The 21,244-nt window shown below is 38.4% G+C and overlaps 1 protein-coding gene across 1 annotated transcript in view; it reads right to left on the bottom strand.

Annotated features, from left to right (window-relative positions):
• RGMA (repulsive guidance molecule BMP co-receptor a) overlaps positions 1-16,787 on the bottom strand; it is a 52,855-nt gene extending 36,068 nt beyond the window's left edge. The window contains exon 1 of the mRNA XM_078151159.1: positions 16,619-16,787. Coding sequence (XP_078007285.1) covers positions 16,619-16,632 — 14 coding nt within the window. The 5' untranslated portion in view covers positions 16,633-16,787. The remainder of the gene's footprint in view (positions 1-16,618) is intronic.
• Positions 16,788-21,244: the final 4,457 nt, after the last annotated feature.

Genomic DNA, 21,244 nt, shown 5'->3' on the forward strand with positions numbered 1-21,244 from the left:
AGGATATTTCTTTGGGCCTCTTTGCTCCAAATTCAGCATCATCTAGATCAGAGTACAGAAAATTCAGTTCCAAAGAAGTGCACTCTGGGTGATGACTAATCTGAAGAACATCTTCTAGGCAGATTAAAATAACCAGTTTGTTTAGTAAACTTCTCTTTTCACTAGTGCTCCAAAGGGCCTTTGGTGTGGAACTCTGTCATTTTGAAAATTTGAATATATTATACCCCTGGTTTTCTCTTTGTCTATTCAGATGTTTGTAACCTGAGGTCTGTGAACATAAAAAAATCAAACAACTCTTGTTAACAGTATTGCAATATAATTGATTTCCTTTTTAATCCTATGTATTTTATGTTATGCATTTAAAAACTGTATTCTTAATAGGCTCACCAAGTTGTCAATGAATTCCATGACACCAAAAAAGATTAAGAACCCTTGGTCTGGTTTATTAAAAAAACCAAAACAACTCCTTATAGAAATCTAGTAGGCTTGATTTGTTTTTAGAAACTATGTTGTCTTTTCCCTCACCATTATGATTACTTAAATTGTTCAAGGATTAGGATCAATTCATTACAAATAACATGGCTAGAAAATTGGTCTGTAGTTCTCAGGGTCTCTTTGGAGGGTTTTTTTTTTTAAATGAGCTGAAGCCACAATAGCAATTTGCCAGACTTTTGGCACAGACCCCATTTGTAAGAAGTTGCTTGTTTTCCCACCAGTTCCACAGTTTCACCCTTCATTCTTTCAAAACATAAAATGGTCTTAGGGATTTACTTTTGAATAGCTGTTTGTCAATGAAATGTAGGGCATCCATTGCCCTTACTACTCTTCCATGATTTTCTTGTTTAGTGGCACACATTCTTCTTGACCTTCTAGCTCTGAACATGTCACTGGACTGCATAACAAGCTTCAATCACCTCCTTGACTCTACAATAAAATACAAACACCTACAATAAAATACAACAAAGACCTTCATGGACCAGCTCTAACCTACCTTTCCAAACCAATTAAAATATCATTTACCTTCACGTACTCTGTCTCCTGCCAAATCGGCTTATGTCCCACCTCTTCTGTCTCTGTACTTTTGTGTCAGCAATTCCTCATACCTGGAATTCTCTCCCTTTAGTTTTTGGGAGCCCAGCTCCCACCAAGGCTAAAGCTCAAATGTCACCCTCTTTGAAAAGGCCTTTTTCTGATTCACCCAGTGGTTAGTCCACCCTCTGGAATGATTTGGTATGTATTTTGTATATATTTTATGTTTACTTATTTGGGAACCTTTTGTATCCCTTCAGGAGAATGTTAGCTCTTGAGAACAGGAAGTATCTTACATTTATATATGTATCCTTAATATCCAACACAGTGCTGGGTACAAAGAAGGGATTTAATAAATGCCTCTCTGATGCATTTGATGTTTTTAAAAGCTTTAATAGCTTTTTTTTTTCCTAAAAAAAGGGCTTAATTTTAAAAGCTTAAAATTACACTAAGATTTTTGGGATACCTGGTATACTAGTCTATTCAATTCAGTGTATTTATTAAACATATGCTATATATTGTCTCCAGATTATGATTAATATGTTAATACAGACAATAAAATGATAGTATATAATCTACATAGCATAGACTTGTAAAATATGTCAATGTATCAGAGGGTTGAAATTTCCACCAATGTAAACTGAAACCCTAGTAATTTAGTAGAGCCAGTCCAATTTAGGTGGTACAGTGGATAGAATGCTTGGTCTGGAGTCAGGAAGACTCATCTTCCTGAATTCAAATATGGTCTCAGATGCTTATTAGCTGTGTGACCCTGGGCAAGTCACTTAACCATGTTTGCTCAGTTTCCTCATGAGCTGGAGAAGGAAATGGCAAACCACTCCAGTATCTCTGCCAAGAAAACCCCAAATGGGGTCATGAAGACTCAGATATGACTAAAAAATGACTAAACAATCTAATCTAATCCAATAAATATTTATTAAATAACTACTATAGAGACAGTCACTGCACACAAAGACAAAAAAATGTCTTTGCTTTACAGAAGCATATATGTTCAACTAATAGATAATCTTGAAGGGTTTCCTGAGACATTGTGACTATGGTCTCACTGCTATTTTTAGAGGTAAGATCTGAACCCAGTTCCTCATCTCTCGAGACCTAAAACACTGTCTTGCTACTTCTCTAGAATATATAACAGGGATACAGACTAGGCCTTTGATTTCATTGATGTAGGGAACTCCCAGATGAGAAAACTCAACTCTACCAACTTGGGCTAGCACATTCTCTGTATCTGACAGCCTTAGAGAACTGACTAGGTAGGTTGTCGTCATTCATTCTTGGAGAGGACCAAAATGGCATCATTAGGTTAGAGTCAAGTTACAATGTCTCTGACTGTGGCTGATCAGACCAATATGAGCTCAGAATGCTCTACCACAGGATGGGCACAAATAGTCCGTGTGAACATTTGGTGTGTATTCTCTAAACTTGCATATCTAGAGTTTCTTTTGAGCTACTTCAAATCTGCTTTGTTCATAGAGTACAACATCTTTTTTAATGAGGGCACATCATGCTGGGTGGTCCTGTGCCTGTGTCTTGCAATCAATTCCAAAGTTCTTAAGAGAGATCTTGAGAGTGTCCTTGTATCAATTTTTTCTGACCACCAAGTTAATGCTTGCCCTGGGTGAGTTCTCCATATAATAGTCTTTAAGACTAGATCAACAGAGAGGTTAAATGACTTGTTTACAGTCATGCAGCCAGTATGTCAAAGGCAGAACTTGAACCCAGGATGTTCTGGCTCAGACTATATTATGCTATATATTAATATAGACTCTATTACATATAGTGAAAAACAGCACTAACCAATTTTCATTGATACTGTACACTAAAATACTGTTATAGCAATAATCTATATAAATGATTAAACATCGCTTTAAAAAATTGAAGCAGCTAAATGTGTTAATTGTAAAGAAGCAGCATTTCAAAACATGCTAATTTACCTGATAGGTTTATTAGATAAAAAAATTAACATATTTTTCATTTACTCAAATTTATTTACTAAGAAGAAAAATCAGAAAAATTTAAAAGTCTGTTCTACATCTTCCATTTAAGTAGGAGAATGTTATTTTATTTTCCACTCAAGGAAATGCATCTGCACACTGCATTGGGGTAAAAAAAAAAAAGTCAGCCACAATGGAATAGGTAGGTCTCAGACAACCTTGGTCCTAAACTCTGGACTACTATTGGGCATATCAAAAAATCTCTCTGAGAGCCTCAGTTTGCCTTTCTGTCAAAAGTAAATAGTACCTCCTCCAGAGTCATTTTGGGGAAACAAAAATCATTATTATTTTTAAAATTTTATTTATTTTGATTTATCATTAATCACTTCCATATTCTTTTGAGTTTAAAATTTTCTCCCCCTTCCTCCCCACCACCCTCCCCAAGACGGTGCACAGTCTGATATAGTCTATACATTTACATTCCTATTAAACATATTTTCACATTAGTGGTGTTGTAAGTAAAAATTAAAACCAATAGGAGGAACCATCAGAAAGAGGAAACAAAACTCAATAGAAGAGAAAAAAAATAACAATTCAACTTTCATAGTTCTTTCTTTGTATGTGGATAGCATTTTCCATCACGAAGCCTCTGGAGATGTCTTAGATCTTCGTATTGCTGGGAAGGGGTAAGTTTATCAATATTAGCCACCATACAACGTGGCTGTTATTGTACACAACATTCTCTTGGTTCTGCTCATTTCACTCAGCATCAGACCATACAAGTCTTTCCAGGTTTTACTGAAGTCAGCCTGTTCATCATTTCTTATAGCACAACAGTATTCCATTACATTCATATACCACAACTTGCTCAGCCATTCCCCAATTGATGGGCATCCTCTCAATTTCCAATTCTTTGTCACCACAAAAAGAGCTGCTATGAATATTTTTGTACATGTGAATGAGTCCTTTTCCCATTTGATCTCTTTGGGATATAGCCCTAGAAGTGCTATTGCTGGGTCAAAGGGTAGGCACATTTTTATAGCCCTTTGAGCATAGTTCCAAATTGTTCTCCAAAATGGTTGAATCATTTCACAACTCCACCAACAATGCATTAGTGTTCCAATTTTCCCACATCTCCAATATTGATCATTTTCCTGTTTTGTCATGTTAGCCAATCTGATAGGTGTGATGTGGTACCTCAGAGCTGTTTTGATTTGCATTTCTCTAAGGAAACAAAAATTATTCAAAAGCTCTTTAAGCATAAACAATGCTATAGGAATGAAGATTTTTTTAATGATATTTTTGATTTTCTAGCCTCCATTCCAATGCTCTATGTGTTCAAGCCTGGTAAATCAGTGTATTTTTATTAATAGTAGTGATAAGTAGACTAGTTTTTCTGGAGTGAGAATTTGTACAAGGTGGTAATGAGAGATAACGTCACACACCAGCCTTTTGCAAACTTTTCCATCTTTCTTAATGACTTTTGCCTTACAATCTTTCCCTCTATTCCATTCCCTACAGCCATCCTCAGGGAATTAAATGTTATTTGGATAATCATGACTTGAGCCTTTACACTAAGGACATATTTAATGCCCAGGCCTCCTTGTTACTCATTTTCCCACTCTACTTCATCAGCCTTTGAGGGTGGCCACATCTTATATTTTGGCAGCCAAGATCTTAAATTCTGAATTTACATTGTCTGACACAATCTACTGCAATTCCAATTTGCCAACTCTGCCATTTCTAAATCTGCTCTTCTCTCTAATCTTGATTTGTGGTCCCCTGATTGGTCCATTTCTCCTAGTATGTCTCCCCTCCTCTGGGTTCATTTATATCCCTACCCAGTCTTAATCCAATACTTTGCCATTTCAATACTACTTTCATCTTCATCATTGAATACCCACCATATTTTAAAAATTTATGCTTTCTGGCCTCATCTGGGTCCCCCACTGCCATGCGAAAGAGATCCTTTGATTCTTTTCCTATGAATTCCCAAACACATATCGCCATTGTGACTTTTCTAAATCTCCTCTGTTTTCCTTAATTCCCTAAATATACTCCAACCCTACTCTTACTTGGTGGATCACCATGTTTTTTGCTTTACTGAAAAGGTAAAGATAATGATAAAAGCTCCCTAACTGCCCTTCTTTATACCTTGAAAACACTTTTTTATTTCACCTAGCCTTTCTTACAGCTACCTTTAGATGATGAGGTCATCATTGCAAAACTTAATTCCTCTTGAGACCTTGAGTCTATTCTTTCCTGTGGCCTCCAGAAGCATGCTTCATCAACTATTTCCTCTCTCTTTAATCTTCACCATTCATTCTTTTGTTGCTGTTTACAAATGTTTGTCTTCCCATCCTAAAACTACTGTTCACCCTGATATACTATCAAGGTATTGTTCCTCTCTCTCTCTCTCTCTCTCTCTCTCTCTCTCTCTCTCTCTCTCTCTCTCTCTCTCTCTCTCTCTCTCCCCCCTTTACTGTCAAAACCATAGGAAGTACAAACAGTGGAAGATACCTTCATCAGCTGAATTGTCAACCCTGTGCAATTCTGCTTCCACCCTACCACTGAAACTACTATTTGAAAGTCATTAATGGTCTCTTTATTGCCAAATATAGATGTCTTAAAAAAATAAAACCTTTCTTACTCTTTGACCTCTCTGCAGCTTTTAATACTGTTAACTATCTTTCCCTCTCCCTTCTAGATACTCATATCTTGACCTCTGTGATATTTGACTCTCAATGAAGAACAATTTTAGAGTTGCAAGGGAGCCTAGTGGCCATCTACTCCAGACTATACCTGAAAAAGTATTCCTACTGTGACACAGTCAAAGAGTGGTCATCCAGCCTTTAAGATCTGAAGCCAGAAACTTAATACCTCTCATTTGACTTTGAAGGTGCTGTAATGGACAAAAAGTATTTCCCTCATATTATGCCTAAATTTGCCTCTTTCTAGTTTCTGTTCATTGCTCCTAGATCTGCCTTCTGGGGTCAAACAGAATAAGTTAATCACTCTTCCATGGATAGCCCTTCAACTATTTGATTGTTCCTCTAAGGCTCTGATCACTCACTTTCTCTTTCCTTTATTGGCTTCTATTCCTCTTCCCATCCCCTAAATATGGGCATCTTCTCTACTTTCTCTATATCCTCTAGTTTAGCAAGATTTTCCACTCCAATGGCTTAAAATATCATCTCCATGGTGATGTAATGCTTAATAAATGTTTGCTGAATTGAGTTAGGAAGATTAGTTTGGCAGTAGCATGGATACAATGTACAGGACAGTCCTGTAGTGAGAAGAGAGTAGGGATAGAGTAATACAAGAATGAGTTATCTGCAGTTAACTTTGTAACAAACTTGGCAGTACCTACCACAGACAGTAACTCTTAGTTAACTTTTGAAAGCTTTAAAAAAGCTTTAAAAAGTTGAAGGTAAATTTCTCTATCTTAGTAGTATTAGACCGATGATACTGTATATACTCAGAATATGGTCCTGCTACACACCCATTATGATAACTTGAATGAAGGTCCAATGGTGTTAATTTTACACACTCTTCTCTATTCCAGATGCCTATCTTAAGGTAACAGTGTCTTCTTTAAAAAAGAAAAAAAGAAAAAAATAACAAATTGGAATGGTCTCAGATATTAATACTGGTTCCAATATGTACCAATTAGATTGGGACCATTTCTTAGCCTTCTTTTATATCCTGCACAATTACAATTCTGGGACAGAGTATGTAATAAATATGTGATGATTGATTGGCTGAGAGAATTAAGATAAAAGTTTCAAAGATGTAATAGTTGGCATGATATAACAGAGAACACTGAGTTATGATTCAGGAGATTGGGGTCTGGTCCTAACTGTTGCTAAATATGTGAACTCAGCAAGTCACTACGTTTCTGGGTCTGAGATTTCTCATCTGAAAAATAATGGGGTTAGTTGGATTAGAAGTTCTCTTTCAGTTCCACAATTCAATGACTCCACTGAAATATCCTTTGCTCAATGACTAATTAGTTTGTGACACCCATTTCCCTCTTCAAATTACTCAACTATTAAAGTAAGAAAGTATATAACTATCTTTAGGGGTACATATGGTTTCATTTGCCAAGTCTCTGGATTTCCTCAGGGGGAAAATTGTTGCAAACATAAACCATCATTTTAAGATTAGGAGTTCGTGTTTTAGATGATAAACATGAAATTCTTCTATAATAATGTGTTTAGGGAATGTACCTACCATGTCATTGATATAGGTAACTCCAGCTGGGGACTCTCACTACCAATGCTTGCTAGCACCTTCTCTACAATTTTATACTCTTAGCTGTCTAAAGAAGTAAATGACTTGTCATGGGTTACAGAACCAATATGTGTCAGAGGGGGACTTGAATTCTGGTCTTCTTGGTTCTAAAGCCAGCTCTCTAGCTATTATGGCACACTGCCTATACTGTAAGAATGCCACAGTTTATGAAACCACAGTATAAAACTCTTAAGCACTGAATAATATCATATTATTTTTAATGTTACCACATCCAGCACCTAGTACATTTTACACTCATAGAGATACCAAGGATTTCCATTTAAACCACTGAGGATGATGGATATACAGTATATACCTAGCACCATTCTGATATGTTCTTGTGATTATAACTATCTCTGAACTGTTTATCTACTCATGGCAATTGTTTTAAATGACAGTGAGTTTATGTGTGTCTCAACCAGAAGAGTGCTGGAATATTTGGATTAATGAACAATGTTGGTGCCAAGCTTGAATACCACAGACATTTAGCAAGAAGAATGGATAGCCACATTATTCATCACATTCAAAGTTGTTTAGAATGGCTAATGCAGAGCTAAAATACAGAAGATTCCCTAGCTGTCTGGGTGGGGGGGGGGAGTTGAGAGAAGAAGGGGAAGGAGAGGAGGGTACAGTCAATCCAAAGGGAAGAGCAAATGTCTATGTCTCTGTAGGCAAAATGCTATTCAACTAACATAGAACTGGGCAACAGGATACACACACACACACATGTGTATTTATGTATGTATGTATGTATGTATGTATGCACATTTACTCAGTACAAGCCAGTGGGAATTGTTAAAATTCTTGGGGGGAAATTTTAGCATCTGTAATGAGCTGCAATTATTCAGTTCCACAAGTATATGCAAGGCACTGTGCTAACCCAGGACTGGGAAAACAAAGACAAATATCAAACAGTTCTTGCCTTTAAGGATCTCTCATCCTATTGGGAAAAGAGAAGTTCACAGTTAAATAAAAAGTAATTTTAGAAAGAAAAAAGCACTACTGAAAAAAAGTACGACAGAGAATTTTGTTATTTGGCAGATTTCGAAGTCCCTTATCAGATGAGACAAACCTTTACATCTGAGATTCAGACTTCTATTCAAATTATGTCTGCCATTATACAGTGAGTTATAGCGCAACTCTCATTATAATGTTGGTGCTATTTATAGATGTGAAGCTGCAGAAGATTTAATGAAAAATCTAGTCAGGCAAGGTGGTACAGTGGATACAGCATTGGGCCTGGAGTCATGAAAACTTGAATTCAAATCTAGTCTCAGACACTATGTGTGTGACTCTGGGAAAGTCACTTAACCTCAGTTTCTTCAACTGTAAAAGGGGGATCCTAGTAGCACCTCCCCCATAGGGTTATTGTGTGGGTCAAATGATATAATATTTGTAAAGCATTGAGAACAGTACCTGGCACATAAAAGGCACTTACTAAATGTTGTTTTCTTACTTCCTTTTTTTCTTTTTTATTTGCCTAAGAACTTTGATTCCCTCTTACTCCCAAATACTCTTCCCTACAAAAATGGAAACATTACAGATGATGCAATTCTTTTTAGAATAATAAGTATGCTTAGGTCCTATAGATTCTCCCAGTTATGGTATATGGCATAAATTATGAAATATTCTAGTCTAAGAAGAATCACAATTGCAAGTGACCCCAAGGGTAAGGGAAAGGCACGCAGTGGGGATGAGTAGGCTTCAACATATTACCAATAATAGTTGACATGAGAAGAGTTGTGAAAGGCATCATCAAGGCCACATATGACATGAGAAGGAGGTAAAGAGGTCATATCAAGAATGAGCAATAAAGGATATATAGCCTAATTATCGTATTGGTTTATGAAATACTAAAAGAAGTAAAGGGAGGCACCTAGTACCATGGGTATACTTTCTATAGTGAATTTATAGAAAGATTTGAACAAGACTTACACAGAATAAGAGGAAGTTGATAGACTTTCATCTGTAATAATGGAAACTGATATTACATGTCCATTGAAATATTGATAAAAGTTCTTGTTATTCCTGAGGCTTTACTTCTAGAAAATGATTTTTAAAAACCATGCAAGAGGAAATGTATGTAAAATCATCTACAGTATTGGTTAGAATGTGAACTGAGGGCTGAGACTGTGTTTGATTTTCTTTGCATCCCTAGCACTTAGCAGTGTGACTGTAACATCTTAAGAGTTGAATAAATGCTTGTTGACTGACAGGTTGAATCAGGCCCTAGAACACTGCAGAGCATCCTTGAAGAGATCTGTAACCACTCATGAGTTTGGCCTAACTGTCCACCCAGGTAAGCTCAGGTGGATAAAGAATGTCTATTGTCCAGAATTCAGGGGTGGGTAACATGTGGCCTCGAGGCCATGTTTTCCACACCCCTGGCCCAGGTTATGACATGCATGTGTTTGGACAACATATAGAGTTCGGTATGGCAGGAAACGGTGGGAATGGTATCACTGTAGGGAATTTCTGAATTGGCCAGATCACAAATGTATCTGGGTAGTTGCAGTTTCAGATTATTATGATTCTAGTACAGTGAGGACAAACAAAGTAGATACCTCTGCTGCAAAGGCCAATTCTATTTCTGCCACCAGGTTACATGGCCATTTTCACAAGAGAAACAAAACTTTTGTGCGTCTTTGTGGAATTCCCTTTTCTCGTTTTTAATTTCAAGGTTGGTAGATACTTTTCTATCTTGATATCTTGGTATGATAGGACTGGAAATTGAATGTATACTAAAAGAAGCATTCACTTATTTCACTAGAAATTAGTATATACTTCCTTCCTTGCTCAAAATACTCAGGCCAAAAAACTGAGAAAAGTCTAAATGTTTCAGAGGTGAAAGGAAACTGACACCTGGTCTTTCCTGGCCCTATGACCCTGAGATTCACAGGATCATAGGATTTAAAAATTGTAGAATCCTTACAGATCACTTACTCCAATCCTCTCATTTTACAGAGAATGAAATTAAGGATGGGGGCATGTGTGAAGAGATTTGTCTAAGGCCACTTCGCTAGCAGAGCCTGTATTTGAACTCATATCCTCTAACTCCAAATGTTCATAATCTTGCCACTAGCAAGAGCAAAAAAAGTCTAAAAGAAAGTATGCTTCCTCACTGAAAGGTGTCTATCAAAATTTGGAATAATTGTCATATTAATATATTTCCATAGTAAGCACTTAATGTTTGTTGAATATTTTCTTAAAGTATATTTTAATACTCTATACAAATTGTCATTGATTTCTCCTAATTCCATAGGATCATAGATTCCAAGTGGTTAAATTACCTCTTTAACCTTAACAAGGTACTCAGAGATTTTCTGAGCCAGAAAGTCACTCATAGTTCCCTGTGACTAGGTGTTATCACTAAATCTGTGCTTTTTTTTCCTATTTTTTTCTCCCTCAGCAACATGAGACCAACTTTTAACATACAGAAGCATTCCTACACTATAAGTTATTTTGAAGGGGAGAGAAGATATATAATTTTCAAGTACTGTTGAATGAAGTATACATTTCCAAATGTCAGTAGGATGAACGAACACATGCTTGAATATAAGATGGTTCTTGTAAGCACAATTTATTCCTTTGGATTGTTGTCAATAACTGAAAATGCATGCTTGCAGGAAGTCTTAAAATGACCAGGACCATCATACCATTTGCCCTATAGACATTCTTTGAACAAACCTCTTTTGTACTTGGAATATGAACAGGTAATGGAATTTGTACAAGGAAGAATCAATGAAGCACTGTGTGTTGGAGTGGTTGTAGACGGATAGACAAATAATTGTGGAGAAAGGAATCATAAACTTTATGACAACAGTAGGACCAGGTTTTTTTTTTTAACAGAAGCACTGAAAAGGACATTGCAAAGTAGAATATATTGTCCTATAGAAGATAGTGTTGACAATGAAAAAAAAGTACCATGGACAATCATAATCAATCACTTATTATTATAATATGATGTATATCCTAGGGACTAGCTTTGCTTTTTAATGACATCATTAGGTTGGACTGCCTTGGGAACTGGTGGGTGCTCCTTCATTAGAGTTCTTTGGCCAAAGAAGGATGAACACTTGTAGCACATATATACACATACATATATGTATATATACATACTTACATTTTATGGGGGGAGGCACACTAGGTTGTTAAATATTTTCCAGCACATACCTGTCAGGCTTTTATAAACATTGATTGAGCTCAGAGGAAGTGCAGTAGAAGGCCCAGGAAATGAAGCCATCACCAGACTACTAGTACTAGTACTACTGCTGCTGCTGCTACTACTACTACTACTACTACTACTACTACTACTACTACTACTACTACTACTAGTAATAACTAGCATTTATATAGTCCTTTAAAGTGTGCAAAGTGTTTTACATCTATTATCACATTTAGACCTCACACTATCCCTTGCAATTCTGAGATTCAGTGATTCCATGCATACCTTCTAAGAAAACTACAGCTAGACAAAACGCGTGATAAAGCAAGTGAAAGCTACCCCTTAAACTGGTAGGTGTTATCTATCTTCAAAAAGTTAAGAATGCAAAGGATACAACAGTGCCACACACTCTGTGGAGATAAACTAGAAATGTCTTTTTGAGAGTTTGCTGAAAAAAAGCTTCAGGAAAGAACTGAGGATATTAAGGTATATAGAAGCATAAAGAACACAATACTTGATGAGGACATAGCGTGGGTTCAATAACAAAACTCCCTGAACATTCTAAAGCTAGTCCCTGAATCATAGTGTACCAGAGCTGGAAGAGACTACAGACGACAGGTCTAACTATTTTTAAGTTAAGGAAACTGATGACACACAGTAGAAAGGCAATCAAGGGATGCTTGACTTTCATTTCAGCTTTATCACCAGCTACATCTATGACCCAGTGCTTAGTACAGCTGTGGCACATAGTTAACTACTTAACAAATCATTTGTGACTGACTTGAACAAGCCAATGAACTTAATTGGGCCTCAGTTTATTTATCAAAACTAAGAAGTTGAGCTAGATTATCTCTAAGGTCCATCTCACCTCTGAAGTTCCATGATTCTAAGTGATTTGCCCAAGGTCACTCGTTTGGGTGATAGCTGAGCTGGAACTAAAACCCAGTCCTTTAACTCATATTTCCATAATAAGATTATGCTTCCCCCCCCCCCAACGTCCCTTACCAAATGATTCAGATAGTAACAATCATTTTTGGAAAACAAAAACTACTTACAATTATAGAAAAAGGAAAAGTAAGGCTTTTATTTAAAAAACACAATTATAATTACAGAACTTAATAGCCAGTTGTTGCCACTGCATTTAACTAGATGACAAAACAAATGGAGACATTTGGGACTTAATGTTGGTGAGCTACTTTTAAATGCCATACACTAAAGAGTAGTTGTAGGTATTCAGTCAGGGTTTCTGCCAAGTACATCCCTTCTGCAGTGGAGTGGCAGGGACTTTCCAACCTATGACTCCTTGTACTTCTCTCCTGATGCAAATTTCTCTTTTCTCTAGCTTGTGATAGAAATTAATTAATGTTGGGAAGCAATAAATTAACTTGAACTAGATGTTGTATGGATTAGATTGTAAACTATCTGTAGCATTTTGCACAGTGCCTGGCATAGAGTGGGCACTTAATAAATGATTAGTGATTGATTATATGGGCATATAAATTTATCTCAATATGAGGAAATCTTTAATTTTCTGATAGAAGTTGCATCAGAAGAAGCAGAAACAGGTGATGATGATAGCTCAGAAAATTAGATTAATTGGATTAAGTTCCATATGACAAACCAATCACTTTGAGTTTTATTTTTCTCCTTTCTACCTCAGCTCTTTTTCTAAAAAGGATTCATTTCTGTGTCTGCTTGTCATTACAGAAAATACTAAGTCCAAAAACCATAACAACTTCCTTTGCTTTTCCATAATGTTTATGGCTTCTGTTCTCAAGGATTTGCCTACTTATAAGGTGGCAAAAACTGTACTAGATTCAATCAAACAAATATTGATTAAGCACTGACTTTGTGCTAAGGCTCTAAGGATTACTTTTAATCTAATGGAAAGGTGATTATTTTAACTTGCAGCTCCATTTGTCACACAATTAAGAACACTTTAAAGTAAAGAAAATTATAATTATCTGTATAACTATACTTTTAAGTTTAATAAACTCAACAAAATCTAATAGTCAAACTAAGATATACATTTTATATTCTTAAACTAGCAAAATAGCTTTAGATTTGTAATGAATGCTTTAAAAAAGTATTATATATACTTCATTTCCCCTAATATTTCTTTTATTGCCTCATAATATCCAGAATTCTTATACCATAAGGGTTTTATCTCTGTCTTCTCACATCTGTTTTAGCAGATTCTATTATACTAGTTTAGTGAAAGTTTTCCCTTCAGAGGAAAAGTCTGGGATAAATGACTAACTAGCCCTTTAAAAGTTGTATTAGTTTGTAGAGCAGGAATATATGTCCCTGCCATCTCACCTGTATACATAGTTTGGGGGCAGCACAGTTCTTCTCCAACCTGGAAAATGTCCTACTCACTGTTCTTTTTGGCACTTTGTTGTTATAGATTGGAAAGCTGAAACTGATCCCTTCAAACTGTCAAAAGAAGAGAAAGGTGGATCGGATCTGAACAACTTAATGTGCAAAGGCAGGTAGGAGAGCTTAGCGGCCCTCTTCAGTTATAATTAGGAAAGATAGCATTATACTTTTCTGTCTGTTCTTCCCATCTGGGATATTTATTATAAGTCAAATTCTAATACATTTGATTTCAAAGACAGTAAACCCTTCAGAATTTCACTGAAGTGATAAAAGATTCTTTTGTGCATATTTTGTTATTTTATTATTTTAATATTTCATTTAAGTTTTTCCTGTCTATCCTATTAGATTGTATCTTGAGAATAGGACTCATTTCTAATATTTCTAATATTGCATACTTGACACTTCCAATTGACCTGCCTTTCTTAACTGCTTTTTATAGTATAAGCAAGTGAAGCACTTAATTGGGGATGGAATTGGGAAAGAGTGTTAGAATCTATCCATGACTCTGACTCTGACATGCCTTTCCAAATAGGGGAGAGTCCAACTCATTGTTAATATCATCTTGTTTGAAAGAGGGCATTAAAATATAAGTACAGGAGAATGTTCAATCAGGTCCACATATTGTATCTACCAAACCAGAGACTTTGTTCTTATTTTCATCCTGCGAAATATTTCTCAATAAAATTTGAGTTAATATTCCTTATATACCTTACCTTCCTCTGACAATTTCCTTAAGGGTTCTCTCTCTCTCTCTCTCTCCTCTCTCCTCTCTCTCTCTCTCTCTCTCTCTCTCTCTCTCTCTCTCTCTCTCTCTCTCTCTCTCTCTCTCTCTCTCTCTCTCGGCAGTTATAATTAGCTTAGTATTAAGCATGCAACCAACAGCAGAAAAAGCTGAGAAACAGTGGAAAACTACAATTGGTATGTATGCTACAAAGGATTTTACTTAGTTATTTTAAAAAGATTGTTTCCTTCATAAAATGGCAAGAATTCCTATTGTTTTCCCTTATCTACCCCTTAAGTCCTCCTGTAACTTTCTTAAGTCATAGATGAAGAATTCCAAACGTAACCTGTTTCAAACTAAAAAAGAAAATAGTTCTGCTGTGCACTAACAGTGAAAAGCATTAGGTTCAGATTATAGAATTCCCTAGAAGATCGACATGAAGATAGTTTTTTTTTACAATAGAGGATAATTAATTTTTTCCCCTCAGAATCCTAAAGCTAAATGATAGGACCCGAAGGACTACTGTAAACCCACAGTCTATGCCCTCAAGTATTGGACTGTTAAAGTACAATATCGTTTCACATTCTTTTGTGGTTCTTGGCTAGAAGATGTCATCTTGGCAGAAGATCAGATATTTACTCAAGTTAATTGGACCTTTTGTGAAATTATCAAAATTGAAAACCACTATTTCTGGACCAGTCTACTAGTTATCATTCGAACACAGCTTCTATTCTCGGTAGTGCCTACTTTAAGAGTACGTGGAGGTGTGCCAGACATATTATTAAAAGGAATTTTTGCCTCATTATTTCCACTAGATGGAGCTGTTTTCCCTAATCCATTTTCGAAATATTCAATTTATAAAATAAATGCAATCCAATGCCACCTTAAACTACACGATATAATAGCAGCTCACAAGCTCCCATTAAAACCTCAATTTGGGGAAAATTGATTCTACCTCTTAGCAAATGCAATGCAATTATTCCAACACGTTACAATCAACGATGATATCAAAGCATCCCCCAACTTTTGCCCAGTATCATAAGTACACCTGTTCTTCCCCACCCTCACCCTCTCCACTAACAGTGCTAACCTGGGAATTAGCAAATGAGGCGCTTGAGATGCACTGGCCCGCGATAGTCAGCAGCAGATGCCTTGACAGGCATGCTCCCATAAGCCCATAGAACCTGTTAACAGTTTTGTGACAGCAAAGGTTCTAGCTGATACCTTCGGCGGCGACCAAAGTTCCCCCTTCCCAGCCAGGACAGGATGGAAACCCTAGAAGAGGGTTACCCAGATGAAACCACTGACAGCATGCTGGATGGAATTCACCCAACACAGACCACCGCCCCACCGCCCCCCTGCCCTAGGTCAAGCGACCTCTCGGGTATTTTTTGTAGCTAAATGAATGGGCCTTACGCACACAAGACTGAAAGTTTTGAGGCCAGAGACCGACCGGCCAATTGGGTTTTCCCGCGGGAGAGTCAGGCTCTAGGTTTTCAAGGAGCGGACTGCTGCAAACGTGAGGTGTGCGGCAGCAGCCCCCAATGCAAAACCGGTAGTGCACGAGACAAGAAAAGCAAGACACAAGCACACACATATCACGGAGCAGAAGTCGAGAGAAGAACCAGTCCACCAATATAAGCAGAAGAGCTATACTCAGGGTCTATTCCAATCGCGACCCACTGCAAAAGGGGAATTCTTTTTCGCGGGGTGGGGAGAAGAACTCGGCCCCACAAAAACTTTAATGGCAAGAACTAAAAAGCTAACTAGAGCAATAAAACAAATCAAGGAAAACTAAAAAAAGCAAAAGCAAAACCCAAGTTGTGTGGGGTGCCTGGGCTGGGGGAGAAAAGAACACAACCCACGACTGTGATAAGAACTCTAGTGTGGAATAAATACACTACCGTCAGGGATGTCAGCAAACTCGGAGGGAGGTGAGGACGGGTCCTATCTCTCCAAGGTGACCTGGTTCTGGGAGGGTCGGGACAGAGTGAGGAAGAACAAGTTCCCTCCTCCCCCATTCACCCCACTCTCTTCCTGCCTCACCTTCTACAATTCCCGATTCTGGGCTCTTACCTTAACGGCTGCATGGGCCCCTCAGGCCCACGGGGGGTGGTGGTGAGGAGGGGGTAAAAGGGGACGGATCCTTTGACCCGAAGGGATTGAGGGAGGGTCGGCCACCTCGGGGCGTAGTCCCCTCCACTCTTCCTCTCCCCACTAAATTCTCTGCGGCTGGGCTGGGAGCTCGACCCCTCCCTCCCTCCCCGACCCCCAGCCCAACCGCCCCCCGGTTCAGCTGCAGTTCGGGGAGTCCTGCATCCTTCCCAGCTGCATGTCTACGAGAGACTGGAGGAGGCAGGGACAGGGCGTGAAAGGAAAGTGATTTCCCCCCAGAACTGATCAGCCCAGTCTGCAAGAGATAACTAGAAAGACTGGCAGGCAGGGCGAGCCCCCTCCCTCCGCTAACCCTCCACGTGCTGGTGTGAGAAGGTTCGTTAACATGCAAAAGGAGAAAGGGGTGGGGTGGGGGCGGGAGAATAAGGAGTAGCTGCCCAGCTCTGGTCTACTGAGAAAGAAGAGGAAGTAAAAGGGGGGGTCCCAGTGGGTGCAAATCTCCCCCTTTGCTATCTTCAGCCACCCTCCGACACCAAAACACGGACCTAAGGGAGGAAGAGACACTTTAAGAAAAAGTGGGAAGGGGAGGTGAAGGGAGAAGGAAAGAGTGAAGGAAAAATGGGAGAAGGGTCTCAAAGCCCCCGAAACAAACGCGCTCTGGCTAGATCTGGGAGAGCGAGGGAAGCGCAGACAGATGTTCTGCCTCTGCCCGTCCCGTCTTGGCAAAGAGGCTTCTACAAGTTTTTGACTCTCCCATGGAAATATCAATGATTCCCATTCAGTTTTCCACCCTCGGCCCAACTATGGTGAAATTGCTGTGCGTATCTCTTTAAAGCCTAAGGTGCATTTTCCCCGAAAATACTAAGGTCAGAGGATCTTAAACCACGCTGAATAGAGACGATATTGTTGTTCCAGTGTTACTTCCATATAGGGCTAGGAGAGGCTTTTGTCTTAAAAAACCAAAAACCAAAAAAAAAAACCCCAGATTTATTCCGTGTACAGTACGTGTCTACTCTGTGCTGACAATGCTGAGGATGGAAGACACCTACCACAGCTTTTAAACACTTCTGTGGTGGGGAGAAGGCAAGAAGATAACATCAGAAACTTAACTACAGCCCGAGAGGAAAAAGGGGTATTTTTCCTCGTTTCCTTTATTTAGGGAAGTGAGAACAGAAGCATGCCAGCCAGTCACTGATTGCGTCCTCAGAAGACATGAGAGTTCGATGCAGCTAATGAAAAACTCCAGTTAACCTTGTGAATGGTCCTTCTTATTCAGTTTCTCCTCAAATTTATACAAATATCGAAACCTAAGGACTGCCCAATCAATACTTGAAGATCTGAAAAAAAAGGTGTATCAATTTCAGAACTGAAGATCAGATTTGTGGGTTAATTAAGTCTTGTTGTTGGTCCAGACCTGTAATTTCATCAATGTAGGAGAACTTTCAGTATGGGAGCTCCTTCCACCAATGCAGCAATTACTACTACTACTACTACTACCACCACCACCACGACCACCCCCCCCCACTACTGCTAAACAACTAGCATTTAAATAGACCTTTAAGGCGTGCAAAGCTCCAGTACTCGTGATTTAACTTGGTCTTCACAATAGCCCTATGAATTAGGTGCTATTATTATCTCCATTTTATAAATAAATAAACTGAGGCAGAGAGAGGTTAAGTGATTTGTTTGTCAGATATGAGATTTGAACTCAGGTCTATCCTGACTCAAAGTCACTGTACCACAAGGACAGAGAAAATTCATTCATAATTTATATTCTCTGAGAGATGCTTGGGACATTGGGACTTAAATGCCTTGCCCAATGTCTTGTCAGCAGGTCTTCCTGATTCCAAGTCCAACTCTCTATGCCTTAAGCCCGATTGTTTCTCTGAATTAACATATGACATAAAATTGCTTCTGTTCATTTTGCATATGGTCTTTAGCTTTCTCTTTTCATGGAAAATTAATGTTAACAAAATAAATAAGCTGTAAATATTCATATAAAACAAAAATATATAGTTTTAAAATAGCATTTAAAAATAAATTGAAATATAATTATAGTTTGATAAACATGGTTTTAACTCAAAATCATGGATTCCTCTTGGTTATGCATCTTATTAGTAATTTATTTAAGATAGATCTCCTGGTGAAATTAAAAACACTGGAATCCGAAGAGCTGAGTTAAAGTTCTATGATTTGTTTGTGTTAAGTGTCATAGGTATAGCAGCAAACTACTTTCTGAATTGTTGTAAAAACATGACAGCTTATTAGAGCTTCCTTTTCGAAAAAATTTCCTCAGAGTACTCAGTTTTACCGGGCTCTATACATGGAAGCCATCTCATTACAAAATGAAACAACTGAAAAATTCCTAGAATGACCTTTACCTGTATTGTTTTATATTTTAAGGGGAGGTGGGGGACAGAAAGTCCTGAAGCCTTTGAGGCAAACAGACCATAATGTACACAATCACCTTGCTGTGAGCAGGCATTTACCAAGCTATCTTTGCAAAGTGTTCTTTTGGTTTGCTTTTTGCTTTCCATTGTTTTATTTTTAGTATAGAAGACAAAAACATCAACTATTTCATTAAGTTTGCATTATATGTCTGGAATGCATACATAGATAGGGTTTGGTTTGGAATTGTGATGGAATCTGCTAGGGAGCTCCTGTGTAAGGAAAATCCTTTCACCTTTGCAGATCATCTGTAACTTACAGTTTGGAAGAGTTGGCTGGAGATTAAGTAACTTGTCCAGGCCGTATGTGTCAGAGCCAGACTTTTAGATGGAAGTTAACAAATGGTTATTATTAATAACTAACAGGAAGACAGAGAATAGAATATAAGAACATCATAGGATCATATAGGATCCTAGATTTAGAGCTTAAAAAGGACTTCAGAGACCACCTTCATTATACCTGTGTGACCCTGGGTAAGTCACTTAACTTCCCTGGAGCTTAGTTTCTTCGTCTATAAAATTAGGGTTGGATTGGATAGGACAATTTATACCTGTAGCATACTTTCTACTCTGTTTTTAAATGACTATGAATTACTGGGTTAAAAGTGGGGTATTTAACCAGAGAGGTTAAGTACTGGTCCAAAGTCACTCCATAAGGGAATTAAATGTATTTGTTTACTTCCCGTATTCCTGAATTCTTTAAGCATATTAACAAGCTAAACTTGGTTCAACTGTTATAAGGGAAGCCAATTAAGAAATGACTCCACTTGTAGGCTGGTAATCATCAGGCCTGGCTTGGACTTTATCAAAAGGTTGACTTCTCCTTAGGTTTCAGTGGCACGTGCAAGAGGAGACCATTGGGGGCCCTGGAGGGGGCCACTTTTCCTCATCTCCACATAAGCTCCCCCCGTTTCTACACTCCAGGTTCTATTAAATCAGTTCTGGGGAGCTGGGGTACAGTTCCTGCCTTTCACTCAGCTGCAGATGTACTGAGAACAAGACTTTCTGGGGTGGGGGGAAGGTGGCCAAGCCCCGGAGGGGGGAAGGTGGCCAAGCCCCGGAGAAACGAAGTTGGCCTGATTGTTCCTCAGGCATTGCATCTGATCATAGCCCTCTGAAGCAGTTTCATCAGCCTCTGTACAAGGTCCGAGGGCTTCTCTTCTTTCTGGGAGTTAAACAGGAACTTCAAAGAGGCATTGAGGGCTCCTAATACTGACAAACTGGTCTTCAAACATCTACAGCCATTTGAGCACAGTGACTTCTGGAACTGCATCTTCAAGCATACCCATAAGGTCAAGAGCAGGCCCCCTGAGGCTCTCTAAAGATCTGGTGCTTTTCCATGCATTAGTACCTCATTGACCTTTGATCTTTGCTAGGTAGGTAGCAACCCCACTCCCCTTGCACAGTGCTGTTTGAATGAAGACCCCTTCCATAGAGTGAACCGATATTGGCTTTTGCCAGGGGGCTGTTGCCCGAAGAGGAGGGCGTTGGTGCTGGGGAGGGTGAGAGAATTGATCATTGGCTGCTAGGGAGAATACTGTGCTCTACCTTCACTCCTAGCAAGGCTTTTATACCATCCTCAACCCCTTAACCTTAATCCTTAACCAAGAGGATTTTAAATTTGCTCACAACTTCTTGTCATCCATGGGAAGTTTATTAGCTAATTTTCAAGTTTCAACTTTGGGGATCTGGGAATGCCCCAGTACCAGGAAGTTCACAAAGTACAGAAAACTTCTTGTGTGTTTTGCCAGTTACTTTATATCTCCCCCGGCTCTAACAGCCCATGGCCTGATGAAGCAGTTCTTTAATATCTGCATTAAACATAGTCTGGGGGATACCAAATGAGAACCTAGTCTCACCACTTAGCACTATTTCTCCAATACTTAAATAACATTGGCACCTATTCACCCTAGCACAAAAAGCAAACGTAGTTCAATTCAGTTATATAAGAGTCATATTCAGTGGGATTATATGAGATCATAGAGATGACCTAGTTCAACTCCATTTTACATATAAGAAAATTAGGTTGGTTGATTAAGTGACATGCCTAGGGTCATACAGCTGATAAATATCAAAGACAGGATTTGAATATAGGTGCTGGTGACTCTTCATCCTTCCCTTGATTGATAGGTGCCACCAT

This window comes from Phascolarctos cinereus, unplaced genomic scaffold (genome assembly GCF_003287225.1).
Source record: "Phascolarctos cinereus isolate Bilbo 61053 unplaced genomic scaffold, phaCin_HiC Scaffold_3;HRSCAF=262, whole genome shotgun sequence".
NCBI lineage: Eukaryota > Metazoa > Chordata > Mammalia > Diprotodontia > Phascolarctidae > Phascolarctos > Phascolarctos cinereus.